General features: G+C 38.2%; 1 protein-coding gene across 1 annotated transcript; it reads right to left on the bottom strand.

Annotated features, from left to right (window-relative positions):
• Positions 1 to 7,823: 7,823 nt before the first annotated feature.
• On the bottom strand, positions 7,824 to 17,711 carry VFPPC_14850 (hypothetical protein; the record flags this gene model as incomplete). Its single annotated transcript, XM_022428936.1, has 2 exons — positions 7,824 to 7,828; positions 17,309 to 17,711. The coding sequence occupies 2 exons, from the start codon at positions 17,709 to 17,711 to the stop codon at positions 7,824 to 7,826; spliced, it is 408 nt and encodes a 135-aa protein (XP_022283972.1).
• Positions 17,712 to 18,580: the final 869 nt, after the last annotated feature.

Below are 18,580 nucleotides of genomic sequence, written 5' to 3' on the forward strand. Positions count from 1 at the left end.
CAGCCCGAATCCGTGCACGCATTGAGCGGCGAGCCCGTCCAGTAGGTGGGTGCGTGGGTGGCTAACGTTACTATAAGTCCCCTGCCAGGCGCGTTGTAACAAGACCTTCGTGAAGAACTCGCCACCGCAGTCAAGCCTATTTGTGAGGTGCTCCTATGAACTGATAAAGTGTGTTTACAAGCTTAAGCATTATTTCCTCCTTTCCTAGCGCCTGTTTTAGACGTTTTTATAGTTTGCCTCTAGAAAGACGCTATTTATAGCCTTATATATCGCCTATTTATTTATAATTCTTACTCTTATACTTAATTTACAGTTGGAACCTAACCCGAACTACCATTCAATTTAGAGCCGGGCGGAGTCAGAAGTACGTGTGGCAGAGAAAGGCCAGCAAAGGTGGTCAGATAATCTTACAAGCAAGGTTACAGACGCAGAGTCTCATCTAGAGCATCTCAAACAGAAGCAGAATAAACACCAGGGCATTATCAAGCAGCTTTAGAACAATATAACAGCTAAACAAAACAGTTCTAAGGCCTTTAGGCGCGAGGAGGCTAAACTACAAGAGAGGCTCCATGGTTTTTGGGAACAGAAGCGGAGCAAATTATCAGACTTAAAACTCTCTAAAATAACCTGCAGGACAGACAGTCTTAAATCAGCAAACTCGGCAGGGGGCAAATGGATCTGGGCGAGGAGATACGGCTTGATCTTCTTTTAGCCGACCGTTAAAACTAGAGCGCTCAGGAAGAGGATCAAAGAATTCGATTACTGCAACCATTATTTCGCCATCCCGCACCCTGCTAGCCCAGGTGCAAATCCCATGAGCGCCTTCAACTTGCGAACCCGGTTCTTCGTTTCAACAAATAAGATATTGACGCTGAAGGTGAAGATTCTGGGTATCTGAACGTTTTCAGTAGTCGCGCTTGTCATTCATACTTGACAGAGTCGCCCATATTGACACTTCTGGAGGGCTGGTCTTATTGAGTATTGACCCTACTCTCTACACTGTACCATCCCCGTTGACAGCTCTCTGTTAAAAGCAAAGCCACTATTACAGGCCGCACAAGGTAATCGGGGGTTCTATATCGGATCTTGGCACTGGGGCGTAGAACTACGCTTAGATGCTAAGAGGGGATGTAAATACGCGATCTAGCATCTATGTATTTAAATACTACACAAATAACATGTGGATGCTACTATATAATTATTTTGTTATTTACCCAGATGTCTAGTAACTTCTGATGCTAGCGGTGATAATAACTGCTGTTAGTAACCCTTTACCGGGGCATTTTCGTCCTGCGGACCCCTTACTAATGCTGTGCTTTTACACCCCAAACTACCTAGCAATAATGCTTCTGCCTTATTCTTCTACAATTTACCTGCTCTAAGGTTCTTAAGAGGACTTTATAGATAAACTAGATATAGTTTCTAAAATAATCTAAATGCTTAAATGTTTTATTCCTATATTTAGGATGTTAACAAACTAGCACCTCCTCTTGCTGCTTTGCGGTTAGCTAGGTGCTAGTTATTAAAGTAATTATTTTGTATAGTTAGGCAATACTACTAAAAGGTATACTCTACTGCTATTAATTGCTTATCGCTAATACAATCTAGATATTACCTTATATCTATAAGAAGAGAAAAGAGATTAGGCTTATATTAGGCCTTAAATATAGGTAATTCTATTTTAATAAATTAATATACTTAGGGTTAGAATAGAGGCCTTAGCTAAGTTTTGCTAACTTTACTGGTATCTCTTTTATCGCAGAGCGTAACTATTAGGTTAACTGCCTCTATTTAGATGTAAGAGATTTATTCTTTTGTTAAGTTCTTAGGCTAAGAGTAAAGTAACTTAGCTAGCCTAGCGCGCTTGGGAATAATAAGGTTAATAATAGGCTCTTTATACTATTCTTCTATCTATCTGCAAGCCTAGGCCTTAATATTCTAGGTTAGATAATAATAGGAGTAATACTTATAATAGTTCTTAGTAATTTGCTTCTCTTACTTTGCCTTCTTTATTCTAATTTTATCTATAAGCTTCTATATTTTCTCCTTATTTTTACTGCTAGCAACTTAATACTAGCTCTATTTAAGTTACACGCGCTTTTCTTCTAGTTTTATAATATCTAGATTAGGTAGCACCTAAGCCTATACTTTATCTAACACTATATCGCGGGTTACTTAAGGGTCTTAGGTAAGGCTCACGTGAGAAAGCATATAAAATAACTAATCCTGCTTCTCCTCTTCTAGGAAGGCATTTTAGTGGTTAAACCTCGCAATCTTATTTAAGTACGCACTAAAGAAGGTAGAAAACCTAGGATTATGCTGCATTATCTGGCCACAAACTAAATCTAGCGTGTTACCTAGCAAGTAAATCTGCTTAGCATATATATACCGCAGGATAAACAGGAGACTAAAGGGAGAATAGTATAACTTTCCTACTATTAGCTATATTAGCAGCGCCTCTACGAGTAAATCTTAGTGTCTAAGCTTCTTTATGCCTAGAATTAAGACTTTACTGCTCTATATTATAACTTAGCTTTATTTATAATATAGCCTTAGTAGCAGAGAGATTATAACCTTAACTGCAGCAGAAAACTAGTACCTTTAGCATCTCCTCTCTCTACTAAAGCAGCATGCACTTAGTTAGACCCTAGACCTATAATTTAAACACATAGGATATATTAGTTAGGCTTAGTGCGTTAAAGGCGTAGTTATACAACGCAAGGGGAGAATAACTGTAATAGAGCAGAAGATTAACTTCTTACTTAGAGTAAAGAAAAAAATAGTCCTAAGATGCATTAGTAAGTTTACCGCTTAAAGGTATAATAGATTAGAATTATACAGCTTTAGCTTTTTATTAGCTCTCTTGTAATAAATAAACTTAATTGCTATAGTTAGAATAGGCAGTCCTATAATAGGATAACAGATAAGTATTATAAGAATATCTTTATAATAAAGAGCCTTTAGCTGTCTACGCTTTATTATTTCCATGGAAAGTAGCTCTCCTACACTCTATAACTCTTTATCTAAGGCATTTGCGGTATTATCTAAGGTATTCTCAGCTAACTAGACGACCTTTTACCCGAATAGCTTTTTAATAGAGCTGTCCTTAGGTATCTTCCTTTTACTATCTACTAGTTTAGCCTGCTAAGCTCTAGTATAGCAAAGAATTTAGTAGCAACCAGCTAGTTAAATATGATGCTGCTTGAGATTAAATGCGCTGGTATTATAAGCAATATTAAACGTAAGAATAACTCGCAGGCTATCGACGTTTAGGATAGCCTTTCCATTAATATTTAGCGCATAGGGGCTAAATCTAGGAACTAATACATTATAGTGGTACTAATTAACTGTTAGGAGGTAGTAGGTTAATAATGTGTGCCCAATATGGGAAGATGTTAGCAGCACCCTACACACCCCTCTACTGCCGCTCTAATTCACGTATTAGCTCGCAACTGTCGTGTAAAGTTGCTAGAACTAGCGCATATACTCCTCTAAAAACCCCTATAATTTAATGTTATAGTTACCGCATACAAAGAGGAAGAAGTCTATTGCTATTTCTCAAGTTAGAGACCAGATTATCTGCTCCTAGTTATTAACTTTATTCTTATTATAGTACCTATATTATCTTCTATTAGCAAGTTATATTCCTAATAGAAACTTTAATAAGGTGCTATAAACCTTTTCTACTTCCTACAAATGCTAGTAATATTAATTATAGTCTCTTCTAAGTACTTGGGCTTAATAAAGCGGATTTTGCTTAGTTGCTTCTAATTTACAGTATGCTTCTCTGCCGAGAGAGGTGCTAGCTTTAGAACCCTCTGCTGTGCCTCTTTAGCAGCAAAACGCTCGAGAAACTTTGTGTGGTAATTTGGCGAGCTATTTGCCCTAGAATAATATACTGCTATACTAGGCATTATAGGATGGGCGTAGGCGTTCTAGCGAAGGGAAGCAAGCATCTATTGCACTTGCGGTAGACGTGCAAAGGACAAAAAAGCTCACGAGAGGAACATTATTAGTGGTACCGCCCTTTATACATGGAAGATGGTCATGGCTAACCCGCCTGAGCCAGCCTGAGCGGCTGGCTATATTTGGCTTTTAGTGATAACGAAAGCGTTTAGGGACGACTTCTGCCCCTGATTACCCGTCGCACATTATTGGTCATAAAAGCAAGGGCGTGGGTTTCGGACAGGGTGAGTTGGTGCCTGGAAGGTATAGTGTTCCTAGTTTGCGTCAAGTTCCCTCATTGTCTGCTTATAAACCACTAGATTTAGCGGGCTCAGCAGCGCTTCTTGCATTTAAACAGTAGTATACTACTAGGTATAATATATAGTACTTATTATATTAAGAGAGATATCTATCTAGTACCTTGCTAGAGCAATTAGCCTCTAGTACTATTTTCTTATTAGGGTTCTATTAGGCTAGTATTAGGTATAATATAAAGGTATTAAGTGCCTTAAATGCTAACTAGTACTATAATATCTACTTAAAGAGAGTATTCTTCTTAAGAAGGTAGATAAGAGAGCTTATTATAGCTAAGAAGTTAGAAATAAATTTATAATAGAAGTTTATAAATCTGTTAGAAGCTATCCCCAAAGGGGGCTAACTGTGAGTAGCAGACACTGCACTGCTACCCCGCTTCTAGTATAAAAGGAAGGGAAGAAGAGATCTTTAGGGTTTTAAAGGAGGTTAGAGATTAAGACTGTTACCATTCTAACTGTAAGATATCCGCTATTTTGCTATAAATATAAGATTACTTCCCTTATCCCTTACTCTACTTATTTAAATACCCTTCCTAATAATTTAATCTCTCTACCCTTTAGGGCAGCAGACTATTAGATAAGGCAGTAAGATAATAGATATAAATGCTCCTACTAAACTAACCCCACGCGGCAAACACGTAGCAACTACTGCTAAAAGCTTAGCGCTCTCTAGGTCTACTAAGAACTTCCCCTAAGATACTCTCCTAGACCGGCAAGTAAGTGCAACCATAGAAGTAGAAGATAAAATAGCAATTTAAGAGGCTATTAATAGAGTTGCAAGAAAGCTGTAACTTGCAAGAAAGCAAGCAGAGCTAGCCACGCTAGAATTATAACTAAAGGATATTAAGAAGGAATAAAGGAGCAGTAAAGCGCCTTTGCCACCTTAACCCTGCACTAAGCTTGTAGCGCTACAGCCATAATATAGCATTGTAAAGGCACAGCTAAAGGCACCTATATATAAGGGGGATACCTATAAGAGCCTATAATACTTCCTCTTAGACCTTAATGCTGCCTTTACTATAGATTAGTATAGCTTTCCTAATAATACTACTAAGGTTGCCTATGCTAGCAGCTGCCTTGCTAAAGATATAAAGCAATAATAGATAAGATATACCGCAGTAGATAGACTTATCTAGTACTAAGACTACTTGTGGGTTAGCTTTATTAAATAGTTAAAGAAAGGAACTATAGATAAAGACTTATGCTGCTTAGAAGCAATAAAGACGCTAATAGGCCTTTAATAGGAGAAAGGATAGACCTTCTAGGCATACAAGAAGGTCTAGGGCAAGGCAGAGGCTAAGCTTTCTAAGCCTATCCTAGAACGGTTATAAATCTATATATTTATTAATAGCCTAAATAACGCTATAAGAAAGTAGGTACTTAGCTAGGAGTTTCTAAAGAGCTAGAATCATCTTATAGGGTAAGGAAAGAAGGTAGAGGTTACAATTAAACCTGCTAAAGAAGGACATAGTAGGCAGAGAGACTAAAAATAAGATCGCTTGCAATTGCTAATAGCAATAAATAAATAGCAGGCAAGCAGTAAAGAAGCAGCATCCTTAATAGGGATATTACCCTTATAGGCGTCTAAAATAATATACTATAAATGTTAGAAACTAGAATACATCTTACCTAACTATAAGAAACCTAATTATAGAACTTATAGTAGCAGTTGCTATACTACTTCCACCTATAGACAGAGTAGCAACTAAGCAGCAAGAAACCTAAATAAATTACCTATCTTAACCATATATAAGTAGAAAGCTAGGTCTGCCGCAGATAAACCTAAAGACCTATAGATATAGATATAGGTAATACTATAGCGGGATTACAGCTAGATAGCTGTAAATACGCTATTTAACCTAAGCGCTATACATACTATTATTAAACTAGGCTTATTAAGTAAAATAAGCTAGAAGAACGTGCGGCCTAACTAGTAGAGGTTAGAGGGCATAGTAGGAACCCCGCTATTACACTATAGGGTTCTTAACTAAGTTATAAGAATTACTAATAGCACTAGCTATATAAGAATATGCTAACTTAGCTGCTATATTGCTAATACTAGAGAAGACCTTATCCTTAGAATAGACTAGGCTTTAAGGTATAAGCTGGTAGTAATAAGTTAGGAATAAGAGTACTAGAGACACCTAATCCTAGCCCCTTAGCTCTTAATAGCACAAGAAAAGCAATAAGTGCGCTGTAAGGCAAACCAATTAGCAGTTATGCTAGTGCTTTAATAGGGTTTCTACCTAAACTAAATTACTAGACCTAATAACCACCTTAATAGCAGCAAAGAAGCAGAGAAAGAGGTACCTAGTACCTATACAGAATACTAAGATATATTCTCTAAGAAGGAAGCTGCTATACTACCCTCCCTTAAAGGCTAAACACATGCTATTAAACTAGAGAATAGGCAGACACTACCTTAGGAACCTATCTATAGCCTAGCAGAAAAAGAGCTATAAGTTCTCTGTAAGTACCTAGCTAGTACAGCGTAATAAGGCTAGATAAGAAGGTTAATAAGCCTAGTAGGGGCCCTAATCCTCTTTATGCCAAAGAAAGAGGGCTAGCTACGCTTATGTGTAGATTATAGGGGCCTTAATAAGGTTACAAGAAAGGATAAAGCGCTCTTGCTACTAATTACCAAGATTCTTAATAGGCTAAGGGACGCAAAGGTGTACACCAAACTAGACCTTAAAGATACTTACTACTAGCTATATATTCGCAAGAGCAATAAGTAGAAGACTGCCTTTTAGTGCTAATATAGTTACTTTAAGTATCTTATAATACTATTTAGCCTAGTTAACGCCCTAGTAACCTTTTAGGAATATATTAATAATGCCTTAGAGGAGCTAATTAATACTATCTATATTATATACCTAGATAATATCCTAGTATATAGCAGCAATATTATAGAGTATAAGCAGCATATTTGCCAAGTGCTAGAGAGGCTCTATAAGGCAAAGCTATACGTAAATGTTAATAAATGTGACTTTTTAGTTATAAAGGTAGGGTTTCTTAGATTTATAGTAACTAATAAGGGAATTAAGATAGAACTAGAGTGTATCTAGGCTATTATTAACTAGCTGCTACCTTATAGCGTGATAGATATAAGGTTCTTCTTAGGATTTATAAGATTCTATTAATAATTTATAAAAGGATATAGCAAGATAACTATCCTACTAATAGACCTTCTAAAGGGAGATAGTAAAGATAACTTCTAGCTAAATAGCAATATAATAGCAGCATTCTAAGAGCTAAAATAATAGTTCTAAGAAGCGCCTATTCTAGCGCACTTTAATCTAAATGCACTACTATAGCTAGAGACTAATACTTTAGGCTTTACTATAGGGGCTATACTAGCATAATTACTACTAGATTGCTAGCACCTAGTAGCGTATATATTAAGAAAGCTCTCACCTATTAAGCTATACTATACCACCCCTAATATAAAGCTGCTAGCTATCTAGAAGGCATTTAGGATATAGAGATATTATCTTGTATACTCTACACACCTAATCCGCATTATTATAAATCATTTAAACTATAAGTATCTAGCATCTAAGCCTAAGCTAACAAGCAGGCAGGTTATAGCGCTAGATAAGCTATATCCCTTTAATTTTACAATATAATATTATCTAGGACTAGCTAACCTAGCAGATAGTCTATCTAGGCAGCTAGACTATTTTAATAATAAGGCAGCAGCACAGGCAAAGGCTTTATAGCTACCTCTTTTTCTAGCAAAGTTCGCAGAGAATAAGCAGCAAGAAAGCTATAGTGCTAGCTAGAGCATATAGCCTACCCTATAGCTATTAAAGCTATAGTCTATTACTAGCAAAGAAAAGAGTAACACTTATGCTATAAGATGTAAGGTTGCCTTTTATAAGCAGCAAGAGAGCTATAATGCTAAGCACGTAAAGCCCACCCTATAGCTATTAAAGCTATAGTCTATTGCTAGCAAAGAAGAGAGCAATACTTATGCTGCAAGATATAAGGTTGCCTTTTACAAGCAGTAAGAAAGCTATAACAGCCTATTAAAGCTATAGCCTATTACTAGCAAGATATTAAAGCCGCAATATATTGCTAGCAAAGAAGAGAGTAATACTTATACTATAAGATATAAGGTTGCCTTTTACAAGTAGCAAGAAAGCTATAATAGCCTATTAAAGCCATAGCCTATCGCTAGCAAGATATTAAAGCCGCAATCTATTGCTAGCAAAGAAGAGAGTAATACTTATGCTGTAAGATGTGAGGTTGCCTTTTATAAGCAATAGAGCTCCTAGCTAGTAGAATTAGAACTAGCTATAAAGCAGCTAGTCCGCTAGAGCACTACAGCGCGACTTTTGGCCGTTAGAAGGGTCTCTGCTAAATTAAGCCCTATGATAGATAGTCTAGGTAGTAAGGGGCCTGTGGGAGTCCCTACTATCCTAGAAGTACTATTAGAGGCATAATAGAGGGACGCCTTTATTGCCTAATAACTAGAGTTACTTACAAGTAACTTAGAAGTAGCAACCTAAAGGCATAAGCCTTAGGGAGTTAACACAAGTAGACTACTCCTATATAAAGGCTATATTTATATTCTAGAAGGTCTATAGAAAGAGTTACTACTACTAGTTTATAATAACCTAGCTGCTAGGCATCACAGAGTAAGTAAGACTTTACATAGGCTTATAGCTTAGTATTACTAGTAGGGCATAAAGAAGCAGGTTAAGAACTATATAGGCACCTGCCTAAACTGTTAAGTCTTAAAACTAAGGCTATACTGCTTATACAGCAAACTTATAGCTCTCTCTATGCTAGATTGCTCCTTTTAGGAGATATTAATAGACTTTATTACTAGCCTACCCCCTATAAGCATGTATAGGAATAAGGTCTATAACTCTATCTTAGTTATTATAGATTAATTCTCTAAGTATGCTATTTATAAACTAGTATCTAAGCAGATTACTAGCAATAGACTTGCTACTATCTTCTTAGACTAAATCTTTAAGAACTATAGCATGCCTAAGAGAATTATAATAAATTAAGGCATAACCTTTACTAGTAGCTTTTAGGGGACTTTTTGCTACCTCTTAGCAACTAAGCAGCAGCTTAGCATAGCATTTTACCCTTAAATAGATAGTTAAACTAAGCGCCTAAATTAAATCCTAGAGCACTATATTAGGGCTTTTAAAAGCATTAAGCAGACAGACTGGCTAGACTGCCTGCTAATAGCGCAATTTACTTATAATACTAGCTATTATATAGCATATAGCTACTCTCTAGCAGAGGCGCTATAAGGATTTACCCCTAGGGGACTAAGTTACGCTATTAAGCCCCTTAATATTATTAATAAGCAGGCTAAAAGTAGAGCACTAGAGCTATAAACCTACTACTAGTCTATTAAGTAACTACTTAGTAGTATGTAAGCTAAATACGCTAAATATTATAACTGCAAGCATATCCCTATAAAGTTCTAAGAAGAAGACTATATGCTATTATCTACCAAAAATATTAACCTATAGCGTTCTAGTAGAAAGCTTACAGCTAAGTACCTAGGACCTTACTGTATTATTTAGTTAATTAGGGACTGCTATATAGCATATTAGCTATAAATGCCTAAGAGCACCTAAATATATAGCATCTTCTATGTCTCTAATTTAGAGCCTTTTTAAGAAAATATAAAGGAGGCCCTAGCTGCAAGGCAGTTGCAAGATAGCACCTTAGAGCCTACGCCTAAGTATAAGGTTAAACAGATAGTTACTCATAAATACAATAGAAAAAGGCACTGCTACCTAGTAAAATAGGCAGGATATAATACCTTAGAAAATTCCTAGCTATTATGCTAAGATTTTAATACCTAAGAGCTTTTAAATAACTATAATAAACAGGTTTGCAGCAAGTTAGCAGTAAGGTTATAATAGAATAGCTAAGTAGGGCTAAAAATAAAAATTTAATTCCTAGAGCAAAATATTAAAGATATAATTATTAAAATAGCCCTCCTAGCTACTACCTAGCTACTATCTAGCTACTTAAGCTCCCCCTTAGCATCCTTTACCTCTAACTAGTATATTAGCTTATCTAGCTTAGTTAGCACTAAGAGCAGTACTATACAAGCTAGAAGAAGCTTATAATATTTAGAGAACTAGCTATAAGTTAGTAGTAAGGCTATAGTTATAGACCTATACTATTAGACTTACTAGAGCGCTATTTTTGCACATATAGTAGAGGCAATTTACAATTTCCAGGGAAGCCTATACCTAGGTTACCTCGCATAGCTATAAGATTATAGTGCGTTTATTAATAACTGCCTTGTAAGCAGCCACTGCTTTAATCTAGGCATAGCAGGCCTATTCCTTCTTATTCTTATTTTTCTCCTTAGCTAAGGCGCAAACTAGCTTCTTATAAGCAGTAAGAAAGTTAGTATTGCTATAGTACTAATTCTCTTCTTTATTAATAGCATTCTTAGCTATAAAGGTAGCCTTATAGGCATAGCAAGCATAGGAACCAAGCTAGCTACTAGTTAGCAGTAAATAAGCTATAGTAGCATAGGTACTTACAGGAATATATAGCTTATTATTTTTAAAATAATAGGCATATTTTGCGGTATTAGCTACCAGGCAGTTAGCAGAAGTAAGCAGCAACCTAGTAGCTAACTTATAGCTCTCTACTAGCGCACATATAACTAGGACGCCTAGATTTTTCGCCTTATATTTAGGCATGCTATCAGTGGTAATATTAGCAGGATAGAACTTCTAGTTAGCTATCCTGTAAGCATACTGCTAGCAGCATCCTACCTCTAAGCTAGCTGCTAGTTAGCACTATATACACAGCAAGAATAATAAAAAACCTACCTATAAGAGGTATATTTCTTAATTAGGGTAGAAGGCATTCCTATTACAGCTAGAGTGCTCCTAGGTATAGTCTTATAGGAAGTCTAGCAATAAGGCATAGTAATCTAGCAGCTAGTTAGCAGCAAATACGCTACTAGAACTACAAAGAGTACCTACTAGATTAATAAAATTTTTAGACAGGAAATTGTAAAAATATGGGAATTCTATTAAAAATTAAGAGGATTAGCACTGCTATACAGCTAACTTATAGTAAGAGCGCTAGCAAGCTGCTACTATAGGAAGTACTCACAAGGATAAGAGGGGATAAAGGAGGAAAGAAGGAAAGAAAGAAAGGAAGAGAGGGAGGTCCTACTTATATATCTAGGGGATTAGGATTAACAGCTGATAGCTGTAGAGTTAATAGCTGCTCTAGCAGCTATTAGCTTGCAGCTGCTTAGGCACCTATTAGCAGCTAATTAGGCATCCTAGAGCTAGAAGCTATTTATAGCTGTAAGTTACCCGCAATATAGCTGTAACTAAGCACAATCACAACAAAAGGAGGGTAACTCTATTAGAAGCTATCCCTAAAGGGGGCTAACTGTGAGTAGCAGACACCACACTACTACCCTACTCCTAGTATAAAAGGAAGGGAAGAAGAGATCTTTAGGGTTTTAAAGGAGGTCAGAGATTAAGACCGTTACCATTCTAACTGCAAGATATCCGCTATTTTGCTATAAATACAAGATTACTTCCCTTATCCCTCACTCTGCTTATTTAAATACCCTCCCTGACAAAATCCTAGAAACCTATATACTCTCTAGACTCTAGTAGGGAGCTTTTAGTCTTAAATTACTACTACCTTTTCTAGGTCTAAGCGTACTAATTTTCTAGCTATAATAATAAAGCTAAGGTACTTTACCTTATTAACTCTAAAGCTATATTTATAGATATCTAAATTAAGGCTAGTATACTCTAGCCTTACTAGCATATTATAAACCTTCTTTATACAGTTCTTATATAAGCCTCCTAAATAGATTAGCATATTATCTAGATAGATAGTAGTAAAGTTACTAAGTATATTACTTAATACCCTATTAATATATTGCTAAAAGGTAGCTAGTACTTCTACTAAGCTAAATAGAGTAATAAGCTACTTAAATAAGCTAAACCTAGTCTAAAATACTATATAGTACTTATTGCCTTTAGCAATCTATATTTAATAGAATACTATATATATATCTAGCTTTATAAACTAGTATGCCTTAGATAGTAACTATAGTATTTTCTTTACTAGTAAAAGAGAGTAGTAGTCTTATTTTATAATCTTATTAAGTGCATAGTAGTCCACACAAAATTGCTATCTACCTTCTATCTTTCTTACTAGTAGTACTAGCGCTACTACTAATAAGAAGCTTACTCTAATTTATTCTTTATCTATTAAGTTAGTCACAGCGCTAGGGGAGACGGCAAAACGGACCGCAACAACGCTCTTCTTTTCGCCTGCAACCACAGCACTAATAATTGCCGCCCGTGTCTCACAATTAATTTCCTATTTAGGTTGACGATTGCCTGAAATAATAGTGCCAAAGGCATGCAAATTGGACTCCATTTGGAAAAGTTGTGGTGGTTGGAATGGAGAAGGTGTTTTGGAAAGTGTTGGGATTTGTGACGCGGAACGCGACTAAGTGGGGCTTTTTGACAGACTTTTGAAGTGGCACTGTATATAGTTCTTTGCCTGTTATTGCATTTAATAAAAATATTCTATAAACCTAAAGAAAAAGAGTCTTTACTTTTAAGGGATAGCTAATAGAAAGACTAAATTAAAATCAATATGGGCATAAGGTTAGTATTTATGGATGTCTGGTCGGCATTAAGTTAAACAGAGGCTCAGAAGTAGGTGCTGTGAGACGCAGCGCAGTCAGTTAGTCAACAGGTGCCTTTGGCGGACCTCTCTAGTGCTTGCATACCGGGCTGAAAATAGCATAATGTGCCAGAGGCCGTGGGTCCTTTTGGGGGTGTGCAGAAGGGCTGCCCTACCGGTTAAAGCCGCCAAAAGCGGCGTTAATTGTCGCCGAGTTTGGCGGCCGAAACCGCGACACTTGGCTTTATTCTATAATATTTCCCACGCCTATATATATATATTATAGTCTTTCTTATCTATAGTAGTAATAAATTATATTAATAGTATTTATCTATTAAAGCTAAAAAGAAAAATAAAGAGCGCTATACTATAGTAGCAGTATAGTAGTATATATAGTAGACCTATATACTCTATGTTAATTAGCTTTTATTAAATAAAAGACTTTAGTATCTCTATACTCTCTAAATAAAAGACTTTAGCATTTCTGCTAGCCTATCTAAATAGGTTTTCTGCTGCCTCTACCTATATAACCTAGTTTTACTCTACTTTTTCTTCTCTAACCGCCTGCTATATCCCTGCTAACCCTAACCCGAATAACCACTCCGATAATCTAAGTAGGCTAATTAGATAAAATTATTGGTAGGGCGTATAACCTAACTGTTGCTAACCCTAGCTGCGCTAGCCTCACTCTAACTCTAGCATACCGCGGCAGCATTGCTAGCACTGCTAACGTGCATAATACATAGTAGGTTAACGAAAGAGAAGTAATAATAAAGGTCCAGTCTGTTACCTAGCAGCTAAATAGCGTTCACGCAGTGTATTACTACTGCCTAGAAGCAAGGCATGTAAATGCGTGCTACTTTGCTAAACCTTGACCCTATTAACGGAGAAACTATTAATACTAATTTTGGTTTAATAGACTAACTAATTTAGACATTATAGTATGGACGGTTAGGAGAGTATTATTTAATAATGTAAGTCTAGGCTATTCTTTACCGTTTACTATAAAGATATTAAGTTATTCTCTTGCTAAAGTGTAAGCTCTATTAATTCTTTTACATAAGCAATCCTCTATAGAAGCGTTATTAGAGAATACTTTGGATAGTTAGCACATGTTTACTAAGATGGTAGATTAAGCCTACCTTCGCAATATTGCTCATGCGCGTTATAGAAATATTATTCTCCAAAAACACATCGCGTTAGACTCCTCTAGCTATTTAGCCTCTTCTTCCGCGATATTTAAGTTAGTTAACCGTTCTTATTTTTACGCGCTTGTTCTCCGTTTAACTGGGCACTAAGAGCCTATTTGCCGTTTAGTTTGTGGATAAGGGCGCTAACCTGCTAAAAGTAAAGTAGCTATTCGCTGGTAAATTTATATCTGCAGGCTTGCTCTTTCCCCTTTACCACGGCTTCATAATGTTTAGCAACGTGTTCTAAACACTTTTCCCACGAGTTATCCTCTGGGAAGGACGTTGCGCATCCGACCACAAAGCATTTATAAGCCTTAGGAGGTTGAGGGTTCTCTCCACGGTCTGCTTCTGACTGCTTGTCTTAAAGCCTACTCTTAAGTGCCTGCGAGTGTCTTTTACTCTTAAATGCCTCGGCCTCCCCTTTATCAGTATGTATCCGAATGTAATGCTGCTTAAAAAGATCCTTTTGGTTAAACTCTTTTGACTTGCAGTCCGGACAAATAAAACGCATTAATAGCAGGTGCTGTGTTTTAAGGTGTTGCATCCATTTATTCTTGCCCTTGCATCTGGATTTGCATCCAGCGAAGGAAAATAAACATGGCAGCCTCTTGCATTCCTTGTTATGCGCTTCTGCCTCCTCCGTTTTAACCGGGTTAGCATTAGCATTATTTAATAAGCCTTAGATCCGCTTCCGCTCTGCAAATGCTTCAGACCAAGAAATTCAACAGTATTCGCATCGTGCTCTCTAGCAGCTTGGACAGAAGACGTCCAGAGACACAGAGAACCAGCCAGAGCCGCAGCCGCACTGCTCAAAGTTAGTTTGTAATCAATAGAATCTCGCGAGGGTCGCTGATACATACACACTGCCAATAATTTGCTTCAGCTTGGTTGACAAGCCTAGTGGTTTCCAACTTGTTACCGATTTTTCCTGTTAATGCATTACTGCTTCTATCCCGAGCCTGTGCAATTGTGTTAGAATTACTCATTTCTACTCGATCTATTACTAACATAGGCTTGGCGTCTACAAGTGACAGTTTGGCTTTAAACTCCTTGGTTGCATCATCAAAATCCGAATTATCTACGTTGGCTCCACTAAGACTGATGGACGAAGCTTTATTATAGCTCGCAGAATTAGATTGCTAATTGGTTGTTATTGCTATGCTATTGTTGATGTCGTCTCGCCACGGCAATGCGAGAAGTAATATAGATTTTAGATGTTTTGCCATATGCTTTTCCAAAATTGGAGCTGTTGGCAGGTCCTCAAAGCAAACGGAGCATTGTTGGGGTAGTGCAGCGGGTTGCCTGGCTTCGCGAGATACATTGCTGACAGTTGAAGGGTCAAGCTTGGGATGGTGACTGCTTAAATGGTTGTGGAACTTGCGCAGTAAGCTAAATGAATGTGTCTGGATAGGAGACCCGTGAAGTTCCTCCAGATGTAGTGGGCATAGCCAGCTATAAGAGTGCGGCCGATGCAGGTGAGCACGCTAGTCCTTAAAAGAGGCATAAGATTTACCTTAAAGGTTACAGTTGGGGAACAGACAGATGTATGGCTGAAGGTCTTCGAGGAGGTGTCTCTTCCAAGCGGTTGTCTGACCCTAGGTGGAAAAGGTCCTAATGGGAAGCACAAGGCAGCAGTAAGGGCATGGCTTCTCTGTCTCCGTTTCTTCCACCTTTAGAGGAGGCGGTATCTCGAATGGACATGCCTTGCCAAACGCAGCATTAATGTTTAATGGGATCGTCGAAGAAGCAATAGACTTTGGTGGAGCAAGAGGGAATAATGCTAATTAGAGCTCCGAGCCAACGGTTTCACTTAAAGCTAGTAAATCCAGTAAACTAAGGAACGGATTTGTGGGCTTGTGCTTTAACGAGCCGTTAGTGCTTTCCGGTATTAACTTTAATTTCGAGGTACTTCTTTGTGAAAGCTTAAGTTAATAGCCTTAAAAGTAGACCAATTGCCGCCTCCTAGCGCCTATTGTCGTCACACATTAGTTAAGAAGCGTTTGGCGATAGCTCTTTTGATTGTTATCTAGCACCATACTGTCAGCCGACTTAAAGACTTAGGAGGTCAATACATCCCAAACATAGTCTTTAAACACCGAGCTTATTTCAAATTGTAACCGCTTGACAGGCTCCTGGAAGACTTCTGCGTCCTCCCTGCGCTCTTTAAGGACTTAATAACTATTATTAACATTAAAGAGCTTTAGAAGCTTAGTTAATACACCTCTATTACTAGCTTTTCTTATGGAAAGGGATATTTGGTGAAGAGCGCTGATAGTATCTTCCACGGTAAGGAGCTCTTTGGTTTGTAGCTTATTGTTTAAAGAATACTTTTGCAGAAGCTTATGCCTAAAATGCCAGATCTAAATAGGGGGAAGCTTATAAAGTTCCTCAAGTTTGTTATTAGAAAGATCTGACTTTCCCCTAAGAACTAAATGGGAACTGTCAGCAAGATTTCCATGGGAAGATAGCAGTTTCTAACCTAACAAAAGATTTCCATAAATGTTCTCTAAGTTCCCTTGAATTATTACTCTCACAGTTAGTGCCGTTTAGAGCCAATAGTCCAAAGAGGCATGACGGGCAGCAAAGACACTAATATTTAAAGCCTATAGATTAAATCTAACAAACTGAGCATTAATAACCTTGCTAACCTTCTTGGATGGAATTTCTCTACAGCATAAGAGCAGTTGTTGTGCTCTCTCTGCTGTTTCCGTAATAGACGCGAGCTAGCTATTAAGCTTAGTTAGCTAGCGATCGGTTAAAGGCGTTATTCGCGGAAGGTTATGATTTTAACCGGCATAAACTATGCACAAGTCTCTAGCTGCATTTATTTAAAGCAAATATCTTTCTTGATAGATCTCTCTAGGGCTCTAGGGCTGCAGTTAGGGGGCAGCTTATCTTTTTGATTTCGGTTAGAAGTTATCCGGCATTTGCCTAGCGGCACTAGTAGTTTAGCTTAACCCCGCTCTTTAGAGCTCTATCCCCACTAAACTTTTAGCCACGCTTAAATGCTGGCAGTTTAAAGCTGCTGATATTTACAGACTGCAAAAAAAAAAAAAAAAAAATTATAAGGCAAGAAAGGGCGTTAGGGGCTATAATGATTTTAATTAATTGTTTTACTACATATTTGTTTGTTATTGTTGTTAGAATTGTCATCTAAATTGTAGGGCAACACAACCAGACATCTATTACCTGTCTCATCCTCAAGTCCGGAAACAGCTTCAAAGCCAAAATCTTCCAACTCGTCCTCGTCCAGCTTATTACCAGCTGCTTCGACAGCGTCTTCAAAGTCATCTTGCTGGCCGAGCATTGCGCCCTTAACATACTCCTTGGTGAAACCACCGCCCTGCCTGTGAACCTGTAGCTTCTCCACCTCAAATGCAAAGACCATTGGCCCAGCGATTGTTGACGAATGCGTTTGGGACATGGTAGGTCGATAGTTTACTTTTGGCCCGATTGTGAGCTGAGCTGCAGGAATTTCGACTCCGATTTGGACTTTTGTTTCATTCGCCTTCTCCACTGTCGTTGTAATGGTCACATTCTGCACGGTTTTGATCGCTGTCACCAAAAACACTTTCGCACACGTCCCACCCATTTTTAGATAAGACTTGACCGCGCCATCATCCACAGCTTTCTGGATATAACTGCGAGATGGATTAAATCTATATGTGTTCATGACTTCGGCAGAATACGCTACCTCCGTCGTTGATGACGAAGAGTAAGACAGTTCTCCGCCAAGAGTAATAAAATGAATGAAAGAGGAGAACAACCCAATGGCCCATTCTTTCGATGACTTGGCTGTTCCCGAGCATGCTCTTTCTGTCCTACTTAATATTGGCGAGTCGATCGCGGAAGGCAACGTATTGGACGAGAGTGGCTTGTGTGGGTTGCTGAGATTGGGAATAACGCTCCCTAAACAATTTCTTCTGTCCCCATGCCCCACGAGGGTGTGAGGAAGTAGGTTTTGAGGGGCATAGCGGCTCGTGCGAGGAGGCGGGAGGCTAGAGAAGCTAGTCTTGCGGCGAGCGGGATCTAGGACCGGGCCGGGCCGACGCAGGGATAATGGTAATTGAGCGGCGTTATGGTGAAGTGTTCGTAACTTCACCAACGAAATCTGGGAAAGGACATTGGGTTGCGACAAAATTCGAAGCGACCGAGAGTAATGGTGTGATCTTTCGTGAACGTGACAGCTAAAGAGTGTCCGCAGCTGGTGGAGCGCCTCGCACGTGAGTTATTCATTCCACGCCCAACGACAGAACTCTGGCGACTTTGAGCCGCAATCGGAAGAAAACAGTCCCAGACCCCGCATCCCCGAGGATGTCATCACCCACAGTGATGAGCCACCAATGTCTTCATGAAAGCTTGAAGGTCACGCTGAGTGAAACGATCCGCCAACCATCGCCATGCCGGGGTCCTTCGGCAACCCATATCGTGCAGTAAGCGGCCGACAACATCGGAGCCGCC

This window comes from Pochonia chlamydosporia (genome assembly GCF_001653235.2).
Source record: "Pochonia chlamydosporia 170 chromosome Unknown PCv3seq00014, whole genome shotgun sequence".
NCBI lineage: Eukaryota > Fungi > Ascomycota > Sordariomycetes > Hypocreales > Clavicipitaceae > Pochonia > Pochonia chlamydosporia.